Source organism: Rutidosis leptorrhynchoides, chromosome 5 (genome assembly GCF_046630445.1).
Source record: "Rutidosis leptorrhynchoides isolate AG116_Rl617_1_P2 chromosome 5, CSIRO_AGI_Rlap_v1, whole genome shotgun sequence".
In the NCBI taxonomy this organism is placed as follows: domain Eukaryota; kingdom Viridiplantae; phylum Streptophyta; class Magnoliopsida; order Asterales; family Asteraceae; genus Rutidosis; species Rutidosis leptorrhynchoides.
Window position 1 is genome coordinate 33332862 of NC_092337.1, and position 24513 is coordinate 33357374.

The window sequence follows — 24513 nt, forward strand, 5'->3', positions numbered from 1 at the left end:
AAAACTTTTTCCAAACTTCACACTTATCTCTTAGTTGCAGAAGTTAATAAAGAATTACTGATGAAAAAACAAGAATCTCGTCCTACCGGTGCGCTAGCATTTCCTGAAGCTAATGCTATTAACAATAATAATAATAATAAAAGAAGAAATGCACATGGACGAGGGCGTGGACAAGGGCGTGGACATATTGGCCAAAACCATCATCATGGAAATTACCATAACAATAATAAAAATCATAACTATGTTCGAAATCACCCTTATGGTAATGGCCGTGGTGGTGGTCGTGGTCGTGGTGGTCGTGGTCGTGGACAAAGAAATAATAATCCACAAAATTATAAAATCCAAACACCATACAATCCCACAAATCACAATGTTGAAGAAGGCTCTTCAAAGAATGTTGAAGATTCTTGTTACCGATGTGGTAAAATTGGCCACTGGTCTAAAAACTGCCGAACAAATCAGCATTCTGTTAATCGGTATCAAGAATCCCTAAAGGGAAAACGAAAAGAAGCAAATCTTGTGGATGACCTTGATACAAAAATCACTGAGCCAACTTGTGACTATTTTAATGAATAAATTTATAATATCTATATATATAGATATCCTATTATATGTTCCCGTTAAATAAATGGTTGTAGATTTTCAATCTACACCATATCTAGTTTACTACAGATTTCCTTATCATGTGCTATCATTTGTAACATGTTTTTAATGTAATATATTGATGAATTATGTACTCATTATTTGTTTCTCATATTATTTTTTTTGAAGTTCATGATGTATACTGCTGGAATAAAAAATCAGTCAAATGGTGGAGATATTTGTATTGCAGACAGTGGTGCCACTCACACCATACTCAAATCTAAAAAATATTTCACAGACTTGAAAGCAACGGAAGGAACTATACATACTATATCAAGTCCTGTGGACTTAATAAAAGGAATGGGAAAGGCAAAATTCATGTTACCAAATGGTACGAATTTTCTGATAAATAATGCCTTATTTTCTCTCATGTCAAAGAGAAATTTGTTAAGTTTCTCTGACATATACCAAAATGGATATGATTATCAGTCAGTGACAACAGAAAATGAAAAATATTTAAGTATCACTGATAAGAATCGTGTAATTGAAAAACTACCAAGACTTCATTATGGTTTACATTATACACATATAAATGTACCTGAAGTAAATGTGGTAGTTAAAGAAAAATCATGTGATCCTGTAATGATCAGTTTGTGGCATGAGAGATTAGGCCACCCAGGATCAACAATGATGAAAAGAATAATACAAAATACACATGGACATCCATTGGCGGATCAAAGGATCCCTCATGATGCACTTATCCCATGTACATCATGCTCACTTGGAAAGTTGATAATAAGACCATCACCTCTTAAGGTTGAAAAAGAATCACCAATGTTTCTTGAAAGAATTCAAGGTGATATATGTGGACCAATTCATCCACCATGTGGACCATTTAGATATTTTATGGTTCTAATAGACGCATTTAGTAGATGGTCTCATGTTTGTCTATTATCAAGTCGAAATATGGCATTTGCAAAATTTCTTGCTCAAATTATTAAATTGAGAGCACATTTCCCTGATTATACTATTAAAAGGGTGAGACTAGATAATGTCGGTGAATTTACGTCTCAAGTATTTAATAACTTTTGCATGTCTATTGGGATTATTGTTGAACATCACGTTGCCCATGTGCATACACAAAATGGTTTAGCTGAATCATTAATTAAACGATTGCAGCTAATAGCTAGACCATTGATAATGCGAACAAAACTCCCAGTATCTGTATGGGGCCATGCAATTTTGCATGCTGCATCATTAATTCGCATTAGACCAAGCGCAAGTCATACATATTCTCCCTTGCAACTTGCTTTTGGCCATCAGCCAAATATTTCCCACCTTAGAACATTTGGTTGTGCGGTTTATGTCCCTATCGCACCACCACAACGCACTAAAATGGGTCCTCAAAGAAGGATGGGAATATATGTTGGATATGAAACATCTTCAATAATAAGATATATTGAACCCATGACGGGTGATGTTTTTACAGCACGTTTTGCTGATTGTCACTTTAATGAAACATTATTCCCTAGATTAGGGGGAGAAATAAAAAATAAAGAAAATGATGTTTCATGGTGTGAACCTCAATTAATGTATCTTGATCCTCGCACAAAAAAATGCGAGACCGAAGTTCAAAAAATAATGCATATGCAAGAACTTGCGAATAAATTGCCTGATGCATTTACAGATACAAAAAGAGTGACTAAATCATATATACCAGCAGCAAATGCTCCAGCTCGAATTGAAATTCCAAAAAATAATGTCATTCTTGAGTCTTTGCCACGCCAGAAACGTGGGAGACCAATTGGTTCCAAAGATAAAAATCCTCGAAAAAGAAAATCAGCTGATAATGAGGTAAAAGAAAGTGTTCAAAAAGAACTACAAATCAATACTCCTTCTGCAGAGGAGATTGATGATGTCAATACGGAATTTTCAATCAATTATGCACATTCAAAAATATTATGGAACCGAAATGAAATGAAAAATCTTGATGAGATATTTTCATATAATGTTGCATATGACATCATGAATGATGATGATGATCCAGAACCAAAATCTGTCATGGAATGTCAAAATAGACATGATTGGGATCATTGGAAAGGAGCAATACGAGCTGAATTTGAATCGCTCAATAAAAAAAAAGTTTTCGGATCTATCATTCTCACACCTAAAGATGTGAAACCTGTGGGATATAGATGGGTTTTTGTGCGAAAAAAAAATGAGAAAAATGAAGTTACAAGGTATAAAGCTAGACTTGTAGCTCAAGGTTTTTCTCAAAGACCAGGAATTGATTATGAGGAAACTTATTCTCCTGTTATGGATGCAATTACTTTTAGATACTTAATCAGCCTGACAGTTTCTAAAAATTTAGAAATGCATCTCATGGATGTTGTGACTGCTTATCTTTATGGATCACTTGATAGTGATATATATATATATATATATGAAGATACCTGAAGGATTTAAGGTATCAGAAGCAACCAATGCAAAACCCAAAGAAATGTACTCAATCAAGTTACAAAGGTCTTTATATGGGTTGAAACAATCGGGTCGCATGTGGTATAAACGATTAAGTAATTACTTGATAAGCAAAGGGTATACCAATAACCTTGTTTGCCCTTGTGTTTTCATTAAGAAAACAACATCCGGATATGTGATCATAGCTGTTTATGTTGATGATCTTAACATCATATGGACAAATAAAGAGATCCATGAAGCCATTCAACTTTTAAAGAAAGAATTTGAAATGAAAGATCTCGGAAAAACCAAGTATTGCCTTGGTTTACAAATTGAGCATATGCCTAATGGTTTACTTATACATCAATCAACATATACTGAAAAGGTTTTGAAACGCTTCAATATGGACAAAGCAAAACCATTAAGTACTCCCATGGTTGTTAGATCACTCAATGTTGAAAATGATCCATTTCGTCCATGTGAAGATCATGAAGATATTCTTGGACCAGAAGTACCATATCTTAGCGCAATTGGAGCTCTGATGTATCTTACAATTGTACGAGACCTGACATTTCTTTTGCAGTTAATTTGTTAGCAAGATTCAGCTCAGCACCTACAAAAAGACACTGGAACGGGATCAAACACATATTTCGATATCTTCGAGGAACTGCTGATTTAGGATTATTTTATTCTAACAATTCAAAACAAGATTTGGTTGGCTATGCAGATGCAGGTTATTTATCTGATCCTCATAAAGCTAAATCTCAAACTGGATATGTATTCCTAAATGGAGGTACAACAATTTCATGGCGTTCTCAGAATCAAACACTTGTTGCTACATCCTCAAATCATGCCGAAGTCATTGCATTACATGAAGTTACTCGGGAATGTGTTTGGTTGAGATCAATGACACAACTCATTACTGATTCTTGTGGACTAGAACGTAATAAAAGTCCAACAACTATCTGTGAAGATAATGCAGCTTGCATAGCACAGATGAAGGAAGGGTACATCAAAAGTGATCGAACAAAACATATACCTCCAAGATTCTTCTCATATACTCAAGGTCTCATCAAGGACAACCAGATTGAAATGCTATACGTTCAATCTAGCAAAAACTCTGCTGATCTTTTTACCAAAGCACTTCCAACTGCTATTTTCAGAACACACGTTCACAATATTGGCATGAGGAATGTTCAAAAGATGTAAAAGCTCAACGATGTCTACTTGAGGGGGAGTCAATTCTATGCTGCACTCTTTTTCTCTTAGCTAAAGTTTTTTTCCACTGGGTTTTCTTTAGCAAGGTTTTTAACGAGGCAGTACTAGTTTCTCTCTAAATAAAATTGTCAGCCAAGGGGGAGTGTTGTGAGAAATCATTTCTAAAAGTCAAATTTTTGGCTGCACAATTTTATAAGCCATTAAATGTACCGTTCATATTTGTAGTATAATTATCTACTTATCTAAGACATAAAATCATGAATAGTTATTTTGCTCAAACTAACCATGAAACTCTTCACCTTTTAACATAAAACCATTAACTTTTCAAAGCAACCACGATGGTTTTTCATTTTTTAACAAACCACCATATTTTTTACCTTTTAACACTACAATTTATTTCACCTTTTAACATAAAACCATAAACTTTCTATTTTTACAATACAACCACAATATTTTTCACTTTTTAACAAACCATAATAATATTTTACCTTTTAACAAAAAACCATGGATTTTCTATTTTTTACAAAACCTCAACCTACCTTTAAACCCAGTTACTATTACTAAAACTTCAATAAAACGTTTATCTAAACGCAAACTATCGATAATTCACAAACACGACGCAACGCAAGACCCTTCCACTCGTTATTGCTAAATATTACTAATAAATTATTTATGTTTTAAATCGTGATATTCAAAAATAAATATCTAAAGCTTTTTAAAAAAAAAAATCTAAACACAATGGAAAAGTTGTTCATGTTTCATCGATCAAAGGTACACAATTTGGGGGCCGTTGATTTGCTTGTAATAAAAGTCACTTTCTTAGACAGTATGTGGGAGCAGTAACCAAGAATCAAAGGTCCAAAATCAGCGGATTCCGCCCACAGGCCCATCCCACTCCCACCACATAATCCAAATTACACGGACCTTATTAAAGTAATAAACCACCTTTCATTTTCATTAACTAATTAAATATTAATTTAATTAAATAAATAAACGTTAAAAACCAGCAGCAATTTCCCTTGTTTAACCCGCATCCTGTTTTCATTTTAACCGTTCTCCTTCATATTTATATCACATTAACCCCACCCCCTCAAATCAACAACAATCAATTTACATTTTTCATTACATCATATTCATATTCATATTCATATTCTTAAATCAAACCTGAAAATGAACGGTGGTGGAGGTGCGATAAAAGCGTGGTTAGTGGTGGCGAGCATTGGAGCGGTTGAAGCGTTAAAAGATCAAGGTGTTGCACGATGGAACGGGCCACTTAAGGCGCTGCATAATCATGCCAAAACTAAGATTGTTTCTTCTTATAATAAATCTGTTGCGGATCGATCTAGTGTTAGATCTTTATTTGTTGGTACTGAAATGGCGTATAGATCCAAGAGGACAAAAGCCGAGTCTATGAAGAAAGTTATGGATATGAATTGTTTTGGACCTAGTACACTTAGATTTTAGATACTACTTTATTATAGTTGAAGATCATGTAATAATGTATTTGTAGAGATGCCTCTGTATTTGTAACATCTTATACGTGGGTATACATGACTCTTTCAGCAATTTTTGTTGTAATTGATCTGCTCAAACTCGAAAAAAAAAAAAAAAAAAAAAAAAACTCAGATTTTGTGGCGTATTCACAAAGACAACGAAATTATACAAAGAAAGTTAAACTACGTATTTTCTAAAGATAAACTAAAATTTCATTTTCGGAATTATTTTTTTAAGCTCTCATATTATTTTTCTTAAATGCTCACAGGGATTGAAGGTCGTAGAAAACACTTAGTATATTTTTTTCATGGATTTTTGCTAATGACTTCTTCTTGGTGTTATTGAATTGTACAATATTTTTATACACGTTAACTAGAGTAAAAGCCAATTTAAAATTATCTACTCCTCATTTATAGTTTTACTGTTTTTCTTTTTATTTTATTTTTTATTGTTTATGTTTATAACACGGAATATTAAGAAGAAAAAAACTACATCCGTATTCAAGTATGGAGGGTTTTAAGTCATGATTCATGAAGTCATGAATATTACAGAGTATATGAAAATGACGTGTAAAATCATCTTTCTAACGGTGCTCATAAAGAAACATGTGCGGGTTTAGCTCAGTTGGGAGAGCGTCAGATCTTCTAGACTGAAGATCTGAAGTTCACGTGTTCGATCCACGTTCACCACATCACTCGTATATCCTATTCACTCGGAATAAGTCAATAGGTATGATAACGGAGTAAAATGTTTTTAACATATTTTCAGCTGATACATAAAAGCAATAGAATTTTGCATGTATGTTGCAGAAGATTTGAAGAAACTAATAATAGTTTGGGACTAAGTTTAGCAATACAAGTTTTTAGTGTGTAGCAAAATGTAATCGTAGTCGCAAGTAACAACCTAACTGAGAATCAATAGTTTGTCGTTAAAACTAGAATGGAATTTTAATCGACAATCTGAAACATGATGACTGATTTTATTCTATAGTCTATAACAAGTGAAAACTAAGGCTAAACTAAAATATTGTTTAAAAGGAAAAACAAAAGAAATAACTAGTCATCGACTACAAGTAAAAGTAGCGAGAAATATTTAAATGCTATTTGGACTAATTTTCTTGCCGGTCTAGTAACGCAGGCCTATGATCCAAGTGGAGGCATTTGATGAATATTCGGAACTACAAATTAGCCCGAATGGCTCAGCATTTAATTCAAAAGCATATAAAATTCAGGACCCGAACTACCAATTATTTGGTAGGAAGTCCAAATCATGTGGGCGTAGCTTTTTTAATACAACTAGAAATGAGCATCTATTCAATATCAACAATGACTCTCAATAACTTTTTATTTTTATAAGTTACTTTTTATATTTTATGATCCACTATAGGATACAACTTAAATCAACATTTGTTCAATAGAAATACCAATTGCGGGGATAGCTCAGTTGGGAGAGCGTCAGACTGAAGATCTGAAGGTCAGGTGTTCGATCCACCTTCACCGCATGACTTCATTTTTTTTTTTTTGTTTCAACGTTTCCGCTTGATCTGTTTCTTTGTTGGGCAAACTCCCCGCCTGGGGCAATGGCGCATGGCTTTCTCCTTGATGGGCTTCTCTATTGGGTATGTGTATCTGTTTGGCCCAATAATACAAGATGTTTACTGAGAGTATTTATGGTTTTTATTTATAAAAAATAATGCAAGCACTTGATAAAATACAGATAGGGAAAATATGAAATGAAGATATAATAGAATATTTTGAAGCGATCTGATTGGTTGATCTGAAATTACTTATTTGTCACCAAACCACAACACAATATGAACCACAAATATGCAAATTCATAATGCCTATACATACTGCCCCTTTGCAAACCTTCTTTCTCAATCTCTTTGAAGCTTCCATATCTATCAATATTCAACAGCAATATCCATGGCTGCAACTTCTGCTAGCTCCATCACTGTGGTTAAAGCGACCCCATTCTTGGGTCAAACCAGAAGCTCCAATGTCAACTCACTTAGAGATTCTGTTTCTATGGTCAATGGCAAGTTCACTATGGTATTAATCAATTAATCTATCTGTCTCTTTACATACTTTTGATTTCATTTAACTTTTCACAATTATTTATTTCTGATCAGAACAGTTATAAGTAGCTTATTCTAATTTGTGAAATAAAACAGGGAAATGAGTTGTGGTATGGGCCGGACCGTGTGAAATACTTGGGACCCTTTTCGGCTCAAACACCATCATACTTGACCGGTGAATTCCCCGGTGACTATGGATGGGATACCGCTGGTTTGTCTGCTGATCCCGAGGCTTTCGCTAAGAACCGGGCACTTGAGGTAATTCGCCTTAAACTTTTTAAGTTTATTTTTCTTGTTTTTTTTCCTTTAAAACAACGGCAAACCTACAATCTAACTCTCATAGTATATATGCAAACAAGGACGGATCTAATGTATTGGCACTCGTAACACGAGCTACCAGTGAAATACGTGATGCAGTGGAATTTTTTGAGGGTTGTAACTAGTGATAGCATTGAATAGTGTAAATTTTTTAATTGACACCACCGAATAGTGTAATTTTTTTAGCTTTTAACTAGTGACATTAGAATTCCTAGATCCGCCGGTGTATGCAAACATACATTTATTAAAGATGTTTAGTATGTATCAAGTATCATCTAATGCTTTGGTTAAAACGATCAGGTAATCCACGGGCGATGGGCGATGCTTGGAGCGTTCGGTTGCATCACTCCCGAAGTCCTCGAAAAATGGGTGAAGGTAGATTTCAAGGAGCCCGTTTGGTTCAAAGCCGGAGCCCAAATATTTTCGGAAGGTGGGCTAGACTACTTGGGAAACCCAAACCTAGTCCATGCTCAAAGCATACTAGCGGTACTCGGTTTTCAAGTGATCTTAATGGGCCTCGTTGAAGGGTTCCGTATTAATGGGCTTGAGGGTGTCGGAGACGGTAACAACCTTTACCCGGGAGGTCAATACTTTGACCCGTTGGGGCTTGCGGATGACCCCACAACGTTTGCTGAGTTGAAGGTGAAAGAAATCAAGAATGGAAGACTAGCAATGTTTTCAATGTTTGGGTTCTTTGTGCAAGCAATTGTAACTGGTAAAGGACCATTGGAGAACCTTTTGGACCATTTGGACAACCCTGTTGCTAACAATGCTTGGGTATATGCTACCAAGTTTGTGCCCGGTGCATAAGTTTTTGTAAACTATCAGTTGGATTGGATGAGAAAATTGTGTAAATTATAATTATTGTTATTGTTATATATTTTGATTTGGTTATTAACTTATTATTATGTTTGATTTGGTTACTCTAAGTAGACAATTTTTTTGACAAGAACACAATGCTAGCTTAAATTCTAGTTTAGTTTACAATAATTACTCCAAATTACACATCCAAACTCTACAAAATTTAGATTACATTCATACTTGTGAATCAAAATTACATTAAATAATTTAACTAATCAGATGTTTAGTACAACAACAATTCGTCATGCCGCTTTAATACAAACAATAAAAATTGAAGATCTCAAAATTTGAAGATCATGTACAATCTCATCACTTACACAGGTGCAACCCTCTTTACACACACACACACACAACAAAGTTTTAGCAATATTGACAACACTATTTTCTCCATATTACACTATCCTTTCTTTGCTCTTTTTGCTTAACTTCCCCCACCAATGTCTCGACCGCCTATCACCACCACGACCACCGCCGCCACCACTTACCCCACAACCAACACCACCCCCACTTTCAGCATTTACACCCTTTGCAATTTGTGCTTTAGCCTCTCGTAACCGATACTTATACTCTTTTTTCCACGTCTCAAAATTCTTCTTTAAGATTCTGTAATCTTCTATCTGCTTTGAACCATGTTCAGGCCTCACTTCAATAAAAGTTTTAGCCTCGTTATCAAAATTCTGTTTAGTTTGCTCAAATTCCTTAGATAAGTTATCAACTGTGTTTTCGCGTTTATAGTTTCCAATTGTTCTGGCAGGAGTCATTTGAACAGGAGTTTGAATTGCAGATACATCATCCTCGGAATCATAATAATTGGGTGATGGAGATCCATATGGTCTTCCCTGGTGCCCATCTGAACCAAGTGTTTTCTTCGCTGCAGTAAGACTTACCTGCATGCGTTTCAACCACCACAGAATTATATATTAGATTAGATATATAATATATATTGAAGAGTTATTATATTATAGTAAAAGAACCTAGAGAAAACTAAACAATGTAGAGAACCAAAAGAACCAAAAAAGAACTGACTAATAACTAAAGGAAAAAAACTCGCAACAAATTTTAAAGAAGTACAAATGCGGAAATTAAAAAAATTTCCAATTTGTTTTACGTAAACCATATTTAGGGTTTAAATTTTAAGGTTTGAAGTTTAGATTTTTCGGTTTAGCATTTAAGATTTAGGGTTCTAGGTTCAAGGGTCAGGGTTTGGGAATCTAAAACCTTAAAACTGAACCCTAAATCTGGTTTAATTTGAAGTAAAAAATCGAGGAAAAAATTATGTTTCTGCGTTATTGGTTAGTTTAGTTTTTCCATTTGTTAGCCTTTGGTTCTCTTAGTTGTCTCGTTAATTAGTTCTCCATGAATCTCTACACGTGAATCTCTACCCTTGTTAGCCTGCGTGTGTGCGTGCGTGAATGTTTATTGAGTATCACATAGAGACAAACATGTACACTAACCTGTAAAGTTGCCATTTGACTTTGCCACATCTCCTCTACGGCTTTCATCTTGGTTTCATATTCTGACCACCGTGTTTCGGATAGTCGTATTTGTTCCCGTAAGGCTGTATTTTCATGCTCTCTTACACTTGCAGATGATTCTGCTTTCACTACTCGTCTCTGCAACTCTTCAACATTTTGTGGCAGAATTGGTTTATTTTCTTGGGAGAAATCCTACACACAAAAAGGAAGATTTAGATTGATAACATTATATATTTTATATGTTATCAACACTAAGACACTGATCATCTATAATTTTTTTTTTTTGGAATGTGAAAAAAAAAGTGTTTCAGCCAAACCCGTCTCCACTCGCTGTTACTAATACTATAAACTAGTACTATTTAGCTACAACGATTTGACCTGAGACCCAACCCGCCCATCTTTCCACCTATTGGATCAGTGATGTATCCATGTGGTACCTTCGATTCTAAATTTCTACTGCGAGACCGTTGCCGACTTCTTGAACTATCAAGGGTTAACTTCTTCCATCGCTGCAGGTGACAGAAATACCTTCGAGCCAACCACCCACGAACCACTGCAAAAAATAAGAAGTAACAGTCAAGAAACTAGCTTAAATGGTGGGTTATGTTTGATTGGTGGCACGCTTTGTTCATTTACATTTGATTGGTTCGATTTTGGTTATGTTTGTCACCAACGGTGAAGTGAGTGAAGTCTAGAAACTAGCTTAAATGGTGGGTCAAACATTCGAATGTCTCCAATTCGTATTGGGTATATGAGTTTGCCTTCCAAAAAAAAATACTCCGTATAAATTGTGTGAACATATTCCACGCACTTGGTATATACTAAAAGAGATTCGGGAAAAGTGCTTCAGGGCCAACCCAAACCAATGACCCTTTAGACATTATTACATGAATAAAAAAAAAAATATTTCAGCGTGAACCTTTTGACCCATTACCCACCCATTCAGTCCGTCAACTTTCAACATATAGTTTAAACTGCAAAGGATAAGGTTATACATTACGGGTACCTGACTGTATATACACTATTGTTGTCAAATGCTTATCAGGTGAAGTTGGTGCAACCCCATCATTCAGTTTCTTAAGAACGCTATGCTTCCTTCTTGCATTTTCACCACGAACAACTGCATGAGAAATGAAGAATTAGAAGTTATGCTATTTAAACACAGTTTTCTGTTTGACCAGCATTTTCATAATTTAAACTAATTAACATACTGTATGCAAAAGTTTCTTACACGACTGCAAAGTCACAATTCCGCTCTTTAGTTCATCGAAGTCAAGAAGAACACGGCCACCAACGGGACCATGGGCCACTTCATGTGTACCATCCAAAACTTGCAGTCTCAGATTCTCCAATACATCAACCTACAAAAAATTCATAAATATATTAAGAAAAATCGTTCAAGATGTTTAGGATTATATTCTTAACATGTACTTTGGTGAACACAAAACAAAAGCTCACCTGTCCTCTGAAAAACAATTTTGTATAACCAACTTGGTAAGTGTGGAGGGGTACACGATGCTGCTGCAGAATAGCAACAGATGTACTCAATGGATCCATATATGTAACGTTCTCTGACAAAAGGCACCCAAACCTGATTATCCATGAAGCGATTAAAAACATTGACCAAAAAAAAAAATTATTTCTTTTGACATGTTACACAATCCACCAGAAAAAGTTATGAATTGATGAGATTTGCATTACCGGTTAGCAAATTCTTGATGTGTGATATGTACTGGATATCTACATTTCGAGACTTGTACTATCTCCATAACTTGGCTGCATCTGATCTGTTCCAAGACGGTATCTTTTTCATACATTCCTGGACGTTGCTCGTTATTTGGTCTTATGCATCGAATGAAGTGTGGCTTTGTATTTTCCAACTGCTGAATCCACTTGAACAATTGATCCTACAAGTATCCATAGGTCTTGTTATTAAAATTTTAAACCCAGATTTTTCTCAAGGACAGTTATAAAGAAACTTCATATAGGTATGAGTGTTTCAAGTCTTATGTAACGCGCATGTGTTAATATATACTTAGTATTACCTTTAACTTTACTCCAACACTTTGCTTGTGTGAGTCATACGAAGCCGGCTCGGTAGTTTGAAACTGGTTCGTCACACCAGATGCGAAACATATGAGTAATTTGTTATCTGATGAAGAGAGGAGTTCAATGGTATCATGTTGTAGTTTATCACTACTCTGTTCCATAAAACCAGTAGCGTCATACTGAACCTGCAAACAACGTAAAGAACAAGCATATGAATCTATTTGTGGCAGTTTTGACCCGTTAACTTATACACGGGTTAATTTGGACTCCCTCACAGCTAAAAGTGGAACACGTCGAATAGATTTTATAGGATATGTGATCAACTAACCTCTCCAGCATAATGGTGAATCCTGAAAGCTCCTGTTTCACTGCTAACGCGTGAATTAGAACTAAGGTGCCGTTTAATCTTATTAGTAAAGGTCACATCTGTGGCTTTGGAGGAGCTTGAAGTCTCATCGAGTAGTGATATTAATCCCAAAGGTTTCTGAAAAACCAAAACGAATTAATATCCACACTTTATATGTAAAACAGATCAGTTGATGACAAATACAAAAATGTATTTACTTTTCATGGTATTGCCAAACAGACATTATATCTACGGGCCTTACTACATTTTGGTGTAATTTTTTCTGGGATGCATGGTATAAAAGTCAGTAAAGATACCTTCTCAAAAAGATGCAAACACTCGTGATTGTCTTTAAACTCTACTTTTTTCCATTGCATTCCCTCCATTTCGTATTCCTAATAATAATAACAGCACAAATAAATGTATGTTAAAGACTGACATGAACCCAAATCCATGATTTAAGGACACTAGATATGGAAAAATCATCCGGTCAGTCTTATTGGGTAATGGTTGATCATGTAATTCTTGATACAGTTTTTATCCACAAAATCAAAATTTCATATGTTGTTAGCGTCATAACTCATAAGAGCAAAAAATAGTTATGTGTGTGTGTGTGTGTGTTTGTGTGTATATAACTTTTAATTTTATAAACAATTAAAAAGGTTTTATGCATCAAGAATACCAAAGTGTATTCTTTTGGCCTGTTCAACCCATATCCTTTTGGACAAAAATAATATTTATTATTACCAATTTTACTCTTTTGACCCATTAAAGATAGAACACCAGAGCTGAAATGCGTTCATAAGTAAATGGATCAACAATTTCACCTCTAAAGAACACAATTAACAACTACCAAAATAACTTTTACCTTCATGAGAAACTAAAAGGAATATTATATACCAATAGGGTCACATAAACAAATGCTTGTTCTTACCTCTTGTTCGAGCTTACAAAGATGCCGAATGAAGTGCTGATGCACCCTCTCATCAGCATAATTTATAAAAAATTGCTGAAAGCTATTTTTCTGTAACATGAAGATACAAAAACATTCATTTGACAGGATACAATAATATAATATTCAAGATAAAAATTGATCTTAAAACTAAACAAAATATACCTGAAGTGACTCAAATCCATAAGTGTCTATGATACTTATGGTCCCTCGAGTATGCTGTTTTCCTCCCTCAAGTGATCTATTAATTTCTCCAACAAGCCAACTGAACATGCTTTCATAAACAAATTTTGCCAACGCATCTCTTTTATTATTTGCCTACATTATACAAAAACAATTGTCATGTTACGATTTTCAGTGCTAAGATAATGAGATCCATAGCCGAAAATCAACATGCACTATCTTGAGGTACCTGTTGCAATGTCAAAGGTTCAACCATATCATCATGTGTTCCACAGGTGGATAAAATCAGCATAAGATCGTCCATATTGCAGCCCATCAACCTGGCAGCACTTTGACTAGCTTCAAGTACACAAAAACGGAAATTAGAAAGAATAGTGCTAAATTATCAGATAATCATAGGTTTAAAACGTTTGGAAACTTCTGATTAGTTAAATAAATATAACATCAAATTACAAAAAAAAGGACATCTGTAAGAAGAAGAGTACTTAAGTAATGTAGATCATAATTATAAATTTCGATTCACCTAATAAGAAACTTATTATCCTAACTGGTTATTTGACACCCAAGATGATCATATAATAGAAAAAGCAAATTCTGTTTATTCAGACATATAAAATTGATTAACAATTAACGAATCAGATACAAAACGTAAACTCATACACCCCAATGATATAATATTAAATGTAAGAACATACCTTCATCATCCACGACCTCAACATGTTCTTCTTCGTCAATTATTTCAAATGAGATATTCCCTAGCCACAAGATTGCGCCAAGCAATTCAAACACATTTTCTTGATCCTGAAGGGAAATTTCAAGGGTATCAAGGGCATCCTGCTCGAAACATATAGCATAGTTAACTTATCACGTTACTCAACATATAATATTGGCTCATAACACTTTCAAGTACTAAAAGTTGCAGTTACCGTTAGCACTATAAAGTTGTGTGCATCATCAACACCGTTAATTTTCAAGCATCCACTCTGATTAAGAAACTTGTACTCGCTCGCCTTTTTCAAATTCAACATATCTGTGGTGACAAGCAAAAGTGCAATTTCGACCTTTATACTTGGGAATCGGTCGATTACTCGATTTGGATTATGTTTTATTTCTAAGGCTCATATAGATTAAACACACACATACACACAAGCCGTAAAGGTAAATGGGTCAAACAAGTTAAATAGTAGATTATTATTCAAATTATAAAATTTGTTATTGTTATATGATTAAAACAATTTAGACAATAGATGCTTCGAGTCACCATACCTATTTTGATCGGTAACAAGAATATACTACTTTTGACCCAAACCACCCGCCCTATTATTCAGACCTGACCATATTTGCAAGGGAATTAGTTTTATTGACCCCGTGATAAATGCTAATAAAAACAAGAAACCTTTAAGAGAAGGTGGGGCCCCAGCACAGATCTGATAGAAGACATGGTATGAACGTTCTCCTTGGCATATTTGAGATACTCTTGACTGCATAAGAAAGAAAATATTTCAACAAAGTAACGAAATATAATGATAATCAAACATCAAACTCACAAGCAAGAATAAATATTACATAAGTAACTACCTTTTCAAGAAGGACTGATCGTTATACCACATATGTAGAGGTTTCGAGTGAACATATCAAATAGCCAAGTTAGCAAGTAGAATAGTAGAAGTGGAAATGTCTATACATTATGTAAACAGGTCAATTTGGGTTATACCTTGTCTCTGACAATTCAAATGAGCAAACCTTAATAAAATTAGCAACACTGTAAACAGGTCCAGAATTTAAAACCTTAAAAGTAACCAAAACATTAATAAATGCATAAAATCTCATAATTATGTTCCAAAACTTGGTTACCATACAAAGATCAATAATATCAAATTCAAGATAAAATGGACGCACAACCAATTTTGACTCGCACTAAAAAAGAAGCCTGTCTTGGCAAGTTACCCAAGTAACCCATTTTGGCACCCCTGTGCAGTAACTTTACATGGCATATAAGCTTACGTGTTTGGATAAATGCACCACAGATTGTCCCCTCTTCATTATAATGAATATCAATTAACTTCCCCTGCACCAACAAAAACTCCAAATTAGATTATTTCAGGAAAAACAGTAGAAAACAACCACTAAACGAATATTAACTAATAGAACCCACAAATCGGCTGGAGTTGCAATTCCAAGACGTTTTGGCATTCCCAAAAACTTCCAGTATACAGCTGGTCTGAACTAATTTGGATGTCATCTCACTATTCTGGCCTCCAACAGATGCTAGATACAGCATTGCAAACTTTGTTGTTTCAGTCTTCCCAGATCCACTTTCACCACTATACCAAACAATGACCACTCGTATTTTCATACTTGTACAAAAATTAAAATGAGACATTATGGCATTTGTATGTGGGTTTTGAAATATTATCTAATCTGATAATCAGTTTGTAGGTTTTTAGGTGACCTATCTGATCAAGTAGGATTTAAATAAGTAGTTTTTATGGTACTAGTTGCAATAAAACTGACTACCGAAGGGTAGACTGAATTTCTTACGCACCCTTATTTACCATAATCTATTACCTCCTTCAGTAAGTAAAACATGCAAAATGTTCAACCATCAATAGTGTTTATTACAAGCACGTCCAAACACTATCTCCTACAACACGTTTTATTACAACTGATTATCTTATTCTGGCTATTCAACTGATATATAATCACTTCCGAAATGTGCATCTACACACCCTCGGAGTAAAGAATGAACTAACCTGATAATAATAGATTGATTTCCACCATCTGCAACGATTATCAAGAAAAGGTATTAACTTATTGGTCACAAAATTCAACATGGATTTTTTTAAATGTTCTACAACTAACCATTCATCATATCTTTGTACGCAGCATCAGCCATAGCATATACATGAGGGTTATCCAAAATCTTCTCTCTGTAAGCTGTGATATAACTGTCTCCAAATATTTGTACATCTTTAAACGGATTGATTGCTAATAACACGGGTCCTGCCTTACTCTGCAGAATCAAATCAACATCTAAGCTAAAGAAGGAACCACAACAAGACAAGTATTTTGATAATGTTATAACATATGTAAAATTTACTTACATAAATTACATCACGATCGTATCTATACTGAAGATTATAAACAACTGATGGCTCATTTAAGTAACCAAGTTGAAGAAGATCATCAACTCCATCAAGAATTTCAGTATTTGCAGGTAAGAGATCTCTTGTAAAAACTGTTATGGCCTAGACAAATAGCAACAAGGTGTATATTAGCATCAAATTAGTATACTTTGTAAAAATTCGACATTGCTAATAGACTCACACTTCCACCCAAAAGCATAACAGATGCTTCTTCTCCTATTGTTGATTTAATCATGGCCGATTCCCATTGATCATTCTTAGCCCTACACCATACTCTAAGATTCTGAAACAAACAACTTCATCCATTACTACCAATAACTAACTAAAAGTTATCAAGATTGCAAAAAACGAATTCAATGAGATAATAATGAACTTTTACATTATGAGTAAAATAACCAATACTGTCATTCAATTCAGTCTCCTTCGAAGTCGCAAGGGTGGCACCACCATTATTGGCCAATCTACGATCACAAACAGTCGTCATGTTGTAAGGCGAATCTTCAGCATCCGGCACTTTCACTTTTCTCCACCCAAACTTACAACCACCGCCACCACCACCACCACCAGCAGCAGCAGTAGTAGTACTAACACGTTTAACATCTTTCTTCTTATCGTTATTACAATCATTGGATACAACATGTTCCATAGCAAGCTTAGCCTGAATCAGTCGCTTGGGAAGACGTGCTTTCGAAGTTGGCCGTGATGGCAACGCCGGCGGCAAATCCTTTCGAGTTTCACCTTCATCTCTCCGGCGAAGAGAATCCAGCATTTCCTCTAACGAACTCCTAGCTACCGAATGCGGCGAAACTAACATCTTTTCTATAATTACAACAACAACACACTCTATATATAATCCAATTCAACAACCCTAAGTTAACGGATTAACTTAATTCATCACGCTTCATGATTAAAACAATGCCGAAGATGTCGACATTGTTTATTCAACTCCATAAACCCTAATTTGTTCCAATACGTATCAAATAATCAAAATTAAACAATCAACAACCGTAATTTGGTCAATCGAATTCTAAAATCGATTATTCTCAACGCTGCTGGATAAAACTTAAAACAAAAAAACTGAATATATGATCGAGAAGTAAGTTTTAGGCTAAAATCGATGAGTTTGAAGTTTTTAGGGTTTAAAATGAGGCACGAATAACGAGAATGAAACAGGACGATGGAAGAATGTTTTGGTGAATTAAATTCAAATTAGAGATTAAAGATGAATTTGATTATTAATGGTGGTATAGAAACAAAAGATGGGTTGAAAAAGAAGCTTTAAGAAAAGGAGCCTGGCGTGGCTGTTTCTGAATTCATTCATATAAAAAAAATTAAAAATGATTTGTTTGGAGAGTTTTTGAATTTTCCGATATGGTAAGTGGTGGCGCGGCTGGTGCCGTATAAAATACAACACCAATCTTCGAGGGTATATTCGGTAATTTACATAGTTCAGGCTAATGAAAATACATTAATATTGATTTTGATTTAGTTATCACATTATCACATATCACATACAAAAATAAAAATAATAATAATAATAATATAATAATAATAATAATAATAATAATAATAATAAAAATTATAAGTGTATTTCCTCTTTAACACGTACAAAATGTAGTATTGTATAACTAATAAATCACCACTTTAAAGTAACAGTTATGCAAAAATACATTTCTGCATATTGACAATAGTTACTTTTAATTAAAAAAATTTAATATAAATACCAATTTAAGCAAAAATTCATAAAAACATCTTTTTATCTTTTACTTGTTATATTGTTTTACAGCGAGATTGATATTCTTTCAAGTTATAATATTCACAATTTAATATGCATACTAATATCATTTCTTAATAACATTAGTTGTTAAAATTCATTTAAATAGTTTCAGTTTCATTTGTTTGTGTAAATACATTAATAGTCTTTATCTTTATAAAAAAATTTAAAAAAAACGTAGGCAATTATTTGCAAATTTGTAGCTTGAAATCTTGAATAGTGATAATCGAATTTACTACGGAGTATGTCTTTGTTCATACATCGCATAATTTTTTTTTATTAATCTTATATCTTTATTTTTTTAATAACAATTTTGTCATCGAATCCTTTCATTTGTCAGTTGTCACTCACACACCCGTTAGGAGGAAACTTCTTGCATCTATAGCGTAAAACGTACCTGGAATGCTTTAGGTTAACTACCATGGCCCGCACACAGTGAAGGATACCACACACTCGTTAGAAAGAAACTCCTCGCATCCCTTGCACAAAGTGTACCCGGAATGCTTTAGGTTAACTGTTTGACTCGCACGGAGTGAATGATACCAAAGGCACAACCTTGAAGAAAACTCTCTGCAATGATTTGAATATGCACATATTTTTTTAAGGATACGGGACTAGTAATCAGTTGAGACTTTTACCACTTAACTAATACTTGGGTGATAAAACTTATCATTATTAAACCATATAAGATATAAGATGTGTTTTCAAACAAATGGGAATTATAGGTTTAAAAGTATTATTATTATTATTATTAATTGATAATTGATTATATGATAGTATATGTTTGAACCTAAACTTGAATTTTGAAATTGAAAATAATTGACATTTGAAAAGGACACCTTAAATTTCAAATTTGAGGCAATCATACACTCACTCTTTTATCAACAACTAAATTTGAATATTAAGGAATTAAATATCAAAAATCAAAAATCAAAACTTGACTTTTTATACCCTTGACTTTCAAGCATAGACGTGGAGGGATTCACGTATAGTTTATTTTTTATCTTTTCTAATACAAGAGATTGAATATTGATGATTGATGATTGATGATTGATGATGATGATGATGATGATGATGATGATGATGATTCTTGATATTTAATTTTTATACCTTAAAATATGATTGATATAATTGTTTTCACAATTTGTTCAGCAAATATAATAATTAAGATATTTAATTAATATTTAATTACTTGATACTTTCGACTTTCTATCTTTTAACAAAAAATTAATATTAATAATTAATATAAAAATAGGTCAAAGGCACTTAACGGTGAAGTGATATAATATGCGAATTGAGGCAGAGTTTTATCAATTTTGTGCTTGGACACTAATGGAATACTTGTTTTATTCCTTTTAACGTTGTGCTTTTATGAAATGACCCATTTTTCTTCCATTTGTCGAAAAAACGATATTGATTTAGAGTATGATTTTACGCTATAAGTAGGTCGCATGACTAACCCTTTTTGTGTCATCACTCCTCAAAATTGATATACCTTTGAGGAGTAACCAATCTTGAAGTTAAATGAAAATAGCAGATATTGAAGTTATGTGAAACTAGCAACCTAATGTTATGTTGATCAATAATAATAAAAAAATAAAAAATAAATAAAAATAAAAATAAAAAGGAGAGTAAATAGAAAGAAAATACTCAAAGCATAGTTGAGCATTAACACTAACTTAAAATGCCGATGATAATGAGTGATTGGCGTCCTTCTATACTAATAAAAGGTCTCTTGTCAAAACTCACTAGCAGCACGTTTGTGGTGATTAGAGAAAATGTTGAAAATGGTAATTACTAATTAAAAATCTCAGCTAACCGGGTAATATGAACAAAAAAACCCTATACATTAATCGTGACCAGTGGCGGAAGCAGGATTTTTTTCACCGGGGGCGAAATTTTTTTTAAAACCGTAGCAACTTTTTTGGGCAAAATACGGAGTTTTTGGGACAAAAATTGGAGGTTTTTAGGCAAAATTTTGAGGTTTTTGAATAAAATTTGAAGGTTTTGGGGCAAAATTTAGAGAATTGTGAGCAAAATTTAAAGGTTTTGAGGCAAAATATGTAGGTTTCGGGGCAAATGACTTTTGGGTTTGGGGCAAATGGCTTTTGGGTTTGGGGCAAAATGAAAAAAAATCCAAATTTTTACACTAAAATTTCGAAATCGACTGGGGGCGGGCGCCCCCTGCCCCCCCTCTAAATACGCCCCTGATCGTGACGTCACGGGAACCTGATTAAACCACGTGCATCTGAGTAAAAATATTTTTCTTTCCCCAAATAGTTTGAACATTGAAAACTTTATTCGTTTACCGGTTACCCATTACCTGTTTTACTAACTAACAACAACAAAAATAGTACTACATTTTACATTCCTATCAAATATAACATCTTTCCCCCCAACACATTTTTTTCCTTAATAAAAATAATTAAAATGCATGACTAATAGTTACACGCATGTCACGTAAATAAGCATGTGACTGAGCACTTTAAAAATCATTGTTCATGATTTATAATCCTGAAAATCAACCAGAAAATGGATAAAGAATTGGACACCACAATGCCATCATTCGCTTTTTCATGTCCACCATGTGAACGTCCATAATTATGTATCCACCCCCAACCTCCTATTGCTATAATCAATGGGAACCATGACATATGGGGCAATAAGGTAATTTACCAACTCCATGTCCACAAACATGGTAGAGACTAGACACCAACTTAGGATATACCAAATTTATCATTTATCATAATACTCAATTACATATCATCAATAACTCTACTTATTACGAGTACTATTTATTTGTTTGCACAATAAATATGTAACATATCTATTATACTCTACAATCATATATAGACAAACGATGATCTAAAACTTGTTAGTTAACATATGATTAACTCATTGACCAAGATTGCATAACCTACTCATGCGTTTCATTAATAAAGATTTACCTTAACTGGATAAAAGGTTTTCATTAGTTAAAATTTTGAAGTGAACCACAATTTTAAATAAAAAAGTACTGCAAAAATATTTCTTTTGAAGTTATCCGTCCATTTCATAAGCCTAAAGGTCTCGAACGTCTTAAGTTCGAGCCTTTACTAAGTGAAAGGTTGAACTAACACTTTTATGATTAACGAGCTTCCCATGTATATTAATTATTAATAGAAGTATATAAAGAAATTTTGAATTATATACTAAGGTTAGTTAATACTCCCTCCGTCTCAAACCTATAGTTCATTATGTCATTTTGAGATTTACCAATTTAATTTTGCAATTTCATAAATGGAAAAAAATTTGATAAAATTCTTTTGTGCCTCTACTTTATATATGTAAGACAAAAATGTATGTAAAAAGTAAGGGGTAAGTCTGAAAAGTTAACAAAAAAGTACATACAATAGTTATTTATTATTAAACTGTTTAAACGGTGTGTTTTTTGTCCGTGAACAATAGAATTGTGAAAGAGGGAGTAGCTGATGTAGGCTTTTTTTCTCCTTTTTTATTAATGTTGTTTCATTTCATACGTAAAAGTCAGATTAAGATATTACACATCTTTTTATATATTAAATAAATAAATAGTTGCAAAATCCACTAATCAAGGAAGGTATGGGTGTATGTTAATTTGTAATGGGGATCGGGTGTGATGGATCATGGATCACTGGTTAAACCTCTTATAAGGGGCAACAACCTTTTTAACTAATGCGTTAAGTATTGTGGGGTCGAGCTCACACCACACATGATACAACCACCACAAGGCCCATTTGCTTTGGTATAAATGGATGAGGTTAGGTTCCTAAATTGCCCATTTTGATTTGTCACAAAGTGTATCTAAAAAGATGGTTCCAACTATAAACGAAAAATCACGTAAATTCAAAGTATCGGTTGCTATTTTGTTTCACTATTTTGTAAAGTGACAAATGCACATGTTCTTTTTATGCAATGTTTTCTAGTGGATCGTTGACAGTTTGATTGCTATAAGAGCTATCAGTTTTATATTACTATTTAGAAATAAAAGAATGTTAATGGATGTTCTATGACACTGTTTATTGCACGTTGAAAAAGTTTTTGAAATGTTCTTTTACTAATACTAATACTTTTTTTTGAAAAGCCAACAATTTTATTAAAAAACAAAACGGAACAATCAGGAGGGCCAAAGGCCAATTACACTCGAAGCTATAATCAAACAAACTATAATTATAAACAAAACTTAAACTCGAGAGCTTACAAATAGAAAAAAAACCCGAAGAAATAACGTGTATGTATGGTTAATTAATTGTAGGAAAAAGCTTTCACCCGTCGGTTACTACTAAGAGGGATCAACTTGTAAAAAACAAGCCGGTTTAGGACACGAATTACAGTGCTGATCGAGGCAGCGACAAAGTAATCGAGCCTAAACCACTTAGACCACCACTAAGAAGTAATTCAAAAGGATCCGGCATAAAAAACCTACATTAACCAACACCTGCTTTAGGAGGAAGCGCATCAAAACTTTTGGGGTTCGTGATCCAAGTTAACCAATTTAACGATCCTTTTTTCAAACGACAATTAATCCACTCGAAACATTTACTTTGTATATCGGCTACGGTCTTTGAAGAGCTAAGGATATCTCCTCCAAACGCACATGCGTTTCTATGAGACCAAATGTAGTACGAAGTGACCCAAACTACGGCTTGCCAAATGAGTAACCCGAGGTTGGAGTTTAGGAACGGGTTTGTACTTTTTGCGATCTCAGAAATGTTTGAGATAGGTAGATAATTAAAATTCCACCACTTTCGAATTCTTTCCCAAATATCTTTGGCAAAACTACATGTTAGTAGCGAATGATGTAGAGATTCTATATCATCGTCACAAATTGGACATCTCAATGAGTGGAGATCAATACCTCTTTTGTCTAGAGCGATTCTAACGGGTAATTTGTTTAGTTTCGCCCTCCAAATGAAGATACCGATTTTTTGTGGGATAAATGGGTTGAGGTCTGTCGGTTGAGGGGATGAAGATAGGACATTTCCTGCGGCTATAAAACTAAGTCTTTCTACTAATGAATGTGTTGTAAACCGACCCGAATGATCTAGCTTCCAGGACCAGGTTATATCAGCGGCGTTCGAGAATGAGTGTGCAGCTATGACTTATGTAATGGAGATGAGTTCATCCTCAGTACGCCATCTTGGTGTCACGGCCCAACTCCACTTAAAAACCGGTGGAGACACAGACAGATCCAATCGATCGGCAATGGAGACCTCTTTTGTTGTTTCAAGTTGAAAAAGTCTCAGGTAAGCATCTTTTAGCGAAGCATCACCTATCCATTTATCAATCCAAAATTTCGTATCCGCACCGTTACCTACATCTTTAACAAAAGCATTAGAAAGATTTTAGGGTGTTTGGGTGTTTTCGATTTTAATGATATTGTACCGAGGCCGACCCGATAATTTTTTCAATTTGTTTTCGGGTAAAGGAGTGAAACAACCCAACCCACCACCATGCCCATAAATACTTTTGATAATACGAATCCAAAATACATCTCCACCCGTGAGGAATCTCCACCACCATTTGGTTAGGAGTGCAAGATTTTTAGTTCTTAACGAGCAAA

The 24513-nt window shown here is 34.1% G+C and overlaps 2 protein-coding genes and 1 non-coding gene across 4 annotated transcripts; 2 read left to right on the forward strand and 1 right to left on the reverse strand.

Moving 5' to 3' along the window:
- The first annotated feature begins 7179 nt into the window (after positions 1-7179).
- On the forward strand, positions 7180-7252 carry TRNAF-GAA (transfer RNA phenylalanine (anticodon GAA)). Its single transcript has one exon. It is a non-coding gene; the product is annotated as a tRNA-Phe (tRNA).
- A 362-nt stretch (positions 7253-7614) lies between these two features.
- Positions 7615-9048, forward strand: LOC139847638 (chlorophyll a-b binding protein 13, chloroplastic-like). The gene is made up of 3 exons (XM_071837356.1): positions 7615-7802; positions 7925-8086; positions 8447-9048. The coding sequence occupies exons 1-3, from the start codon at positions 7677-7679 to the stop codon at positions 8954-8956; spliced, it is 798 nt and encodes a 265-aa protein (XP_071693457.1). The 5' UTR covers positions 7615-7676; the 3' UTR covers positions 8957-9048.
- A 144-nt stretch (positions 9049-9192) lies between these two features.
- On the reverse strand, positions 9193-18166 carry LOC139846474 (myosin-2-like). 2 transcript variants are annotated; one of them, XM_071835961.1, is made up of 24 exons: positions 17538-18166; positions 17340-17441; positions 17117-17260; positions 16875-17025; positions 16766-16793; positions 16168-16336; positions 16017-16080; positions 15591-15604; positions 15409-15493; positions 14939-15042; positions 14708-14846; positions 14242-14351; positions 13995-14147; positions 13812-13901; positions 13195-13272; positions 12860-13015; positions 12528-12716; positions 12184-12389; positions 11941-12073; positions 11714-11843; positions 11489-11602; positions 10920-11035; positions 10462-10674; positions 9193-9894 (listed from the first exon to the last, which is right to left on the reverse strand). In XM_071835961.1, the coding sequence occupies exons 1-24, from the start codon at positions 17970-17972 to the stop codon at positions 9400-9402; spliced, it is 3618 nt and encodes a 1205-aa protein (XP_071692062.1). In that variant the 5' UTR covers positions 17973-18166; the 3' UTR covers positions 9193-9399. The 2 variants fall into 2 exon arrangements, with proteins under 2 accessions (XP_071692062.1, XP_071692061.1); XM_071835960.1 differs by having other exon boundaries at positions 15579-15604.
- Between the last annotated feature and the right edge of the window lie 6347 nt (positions 18167-24513).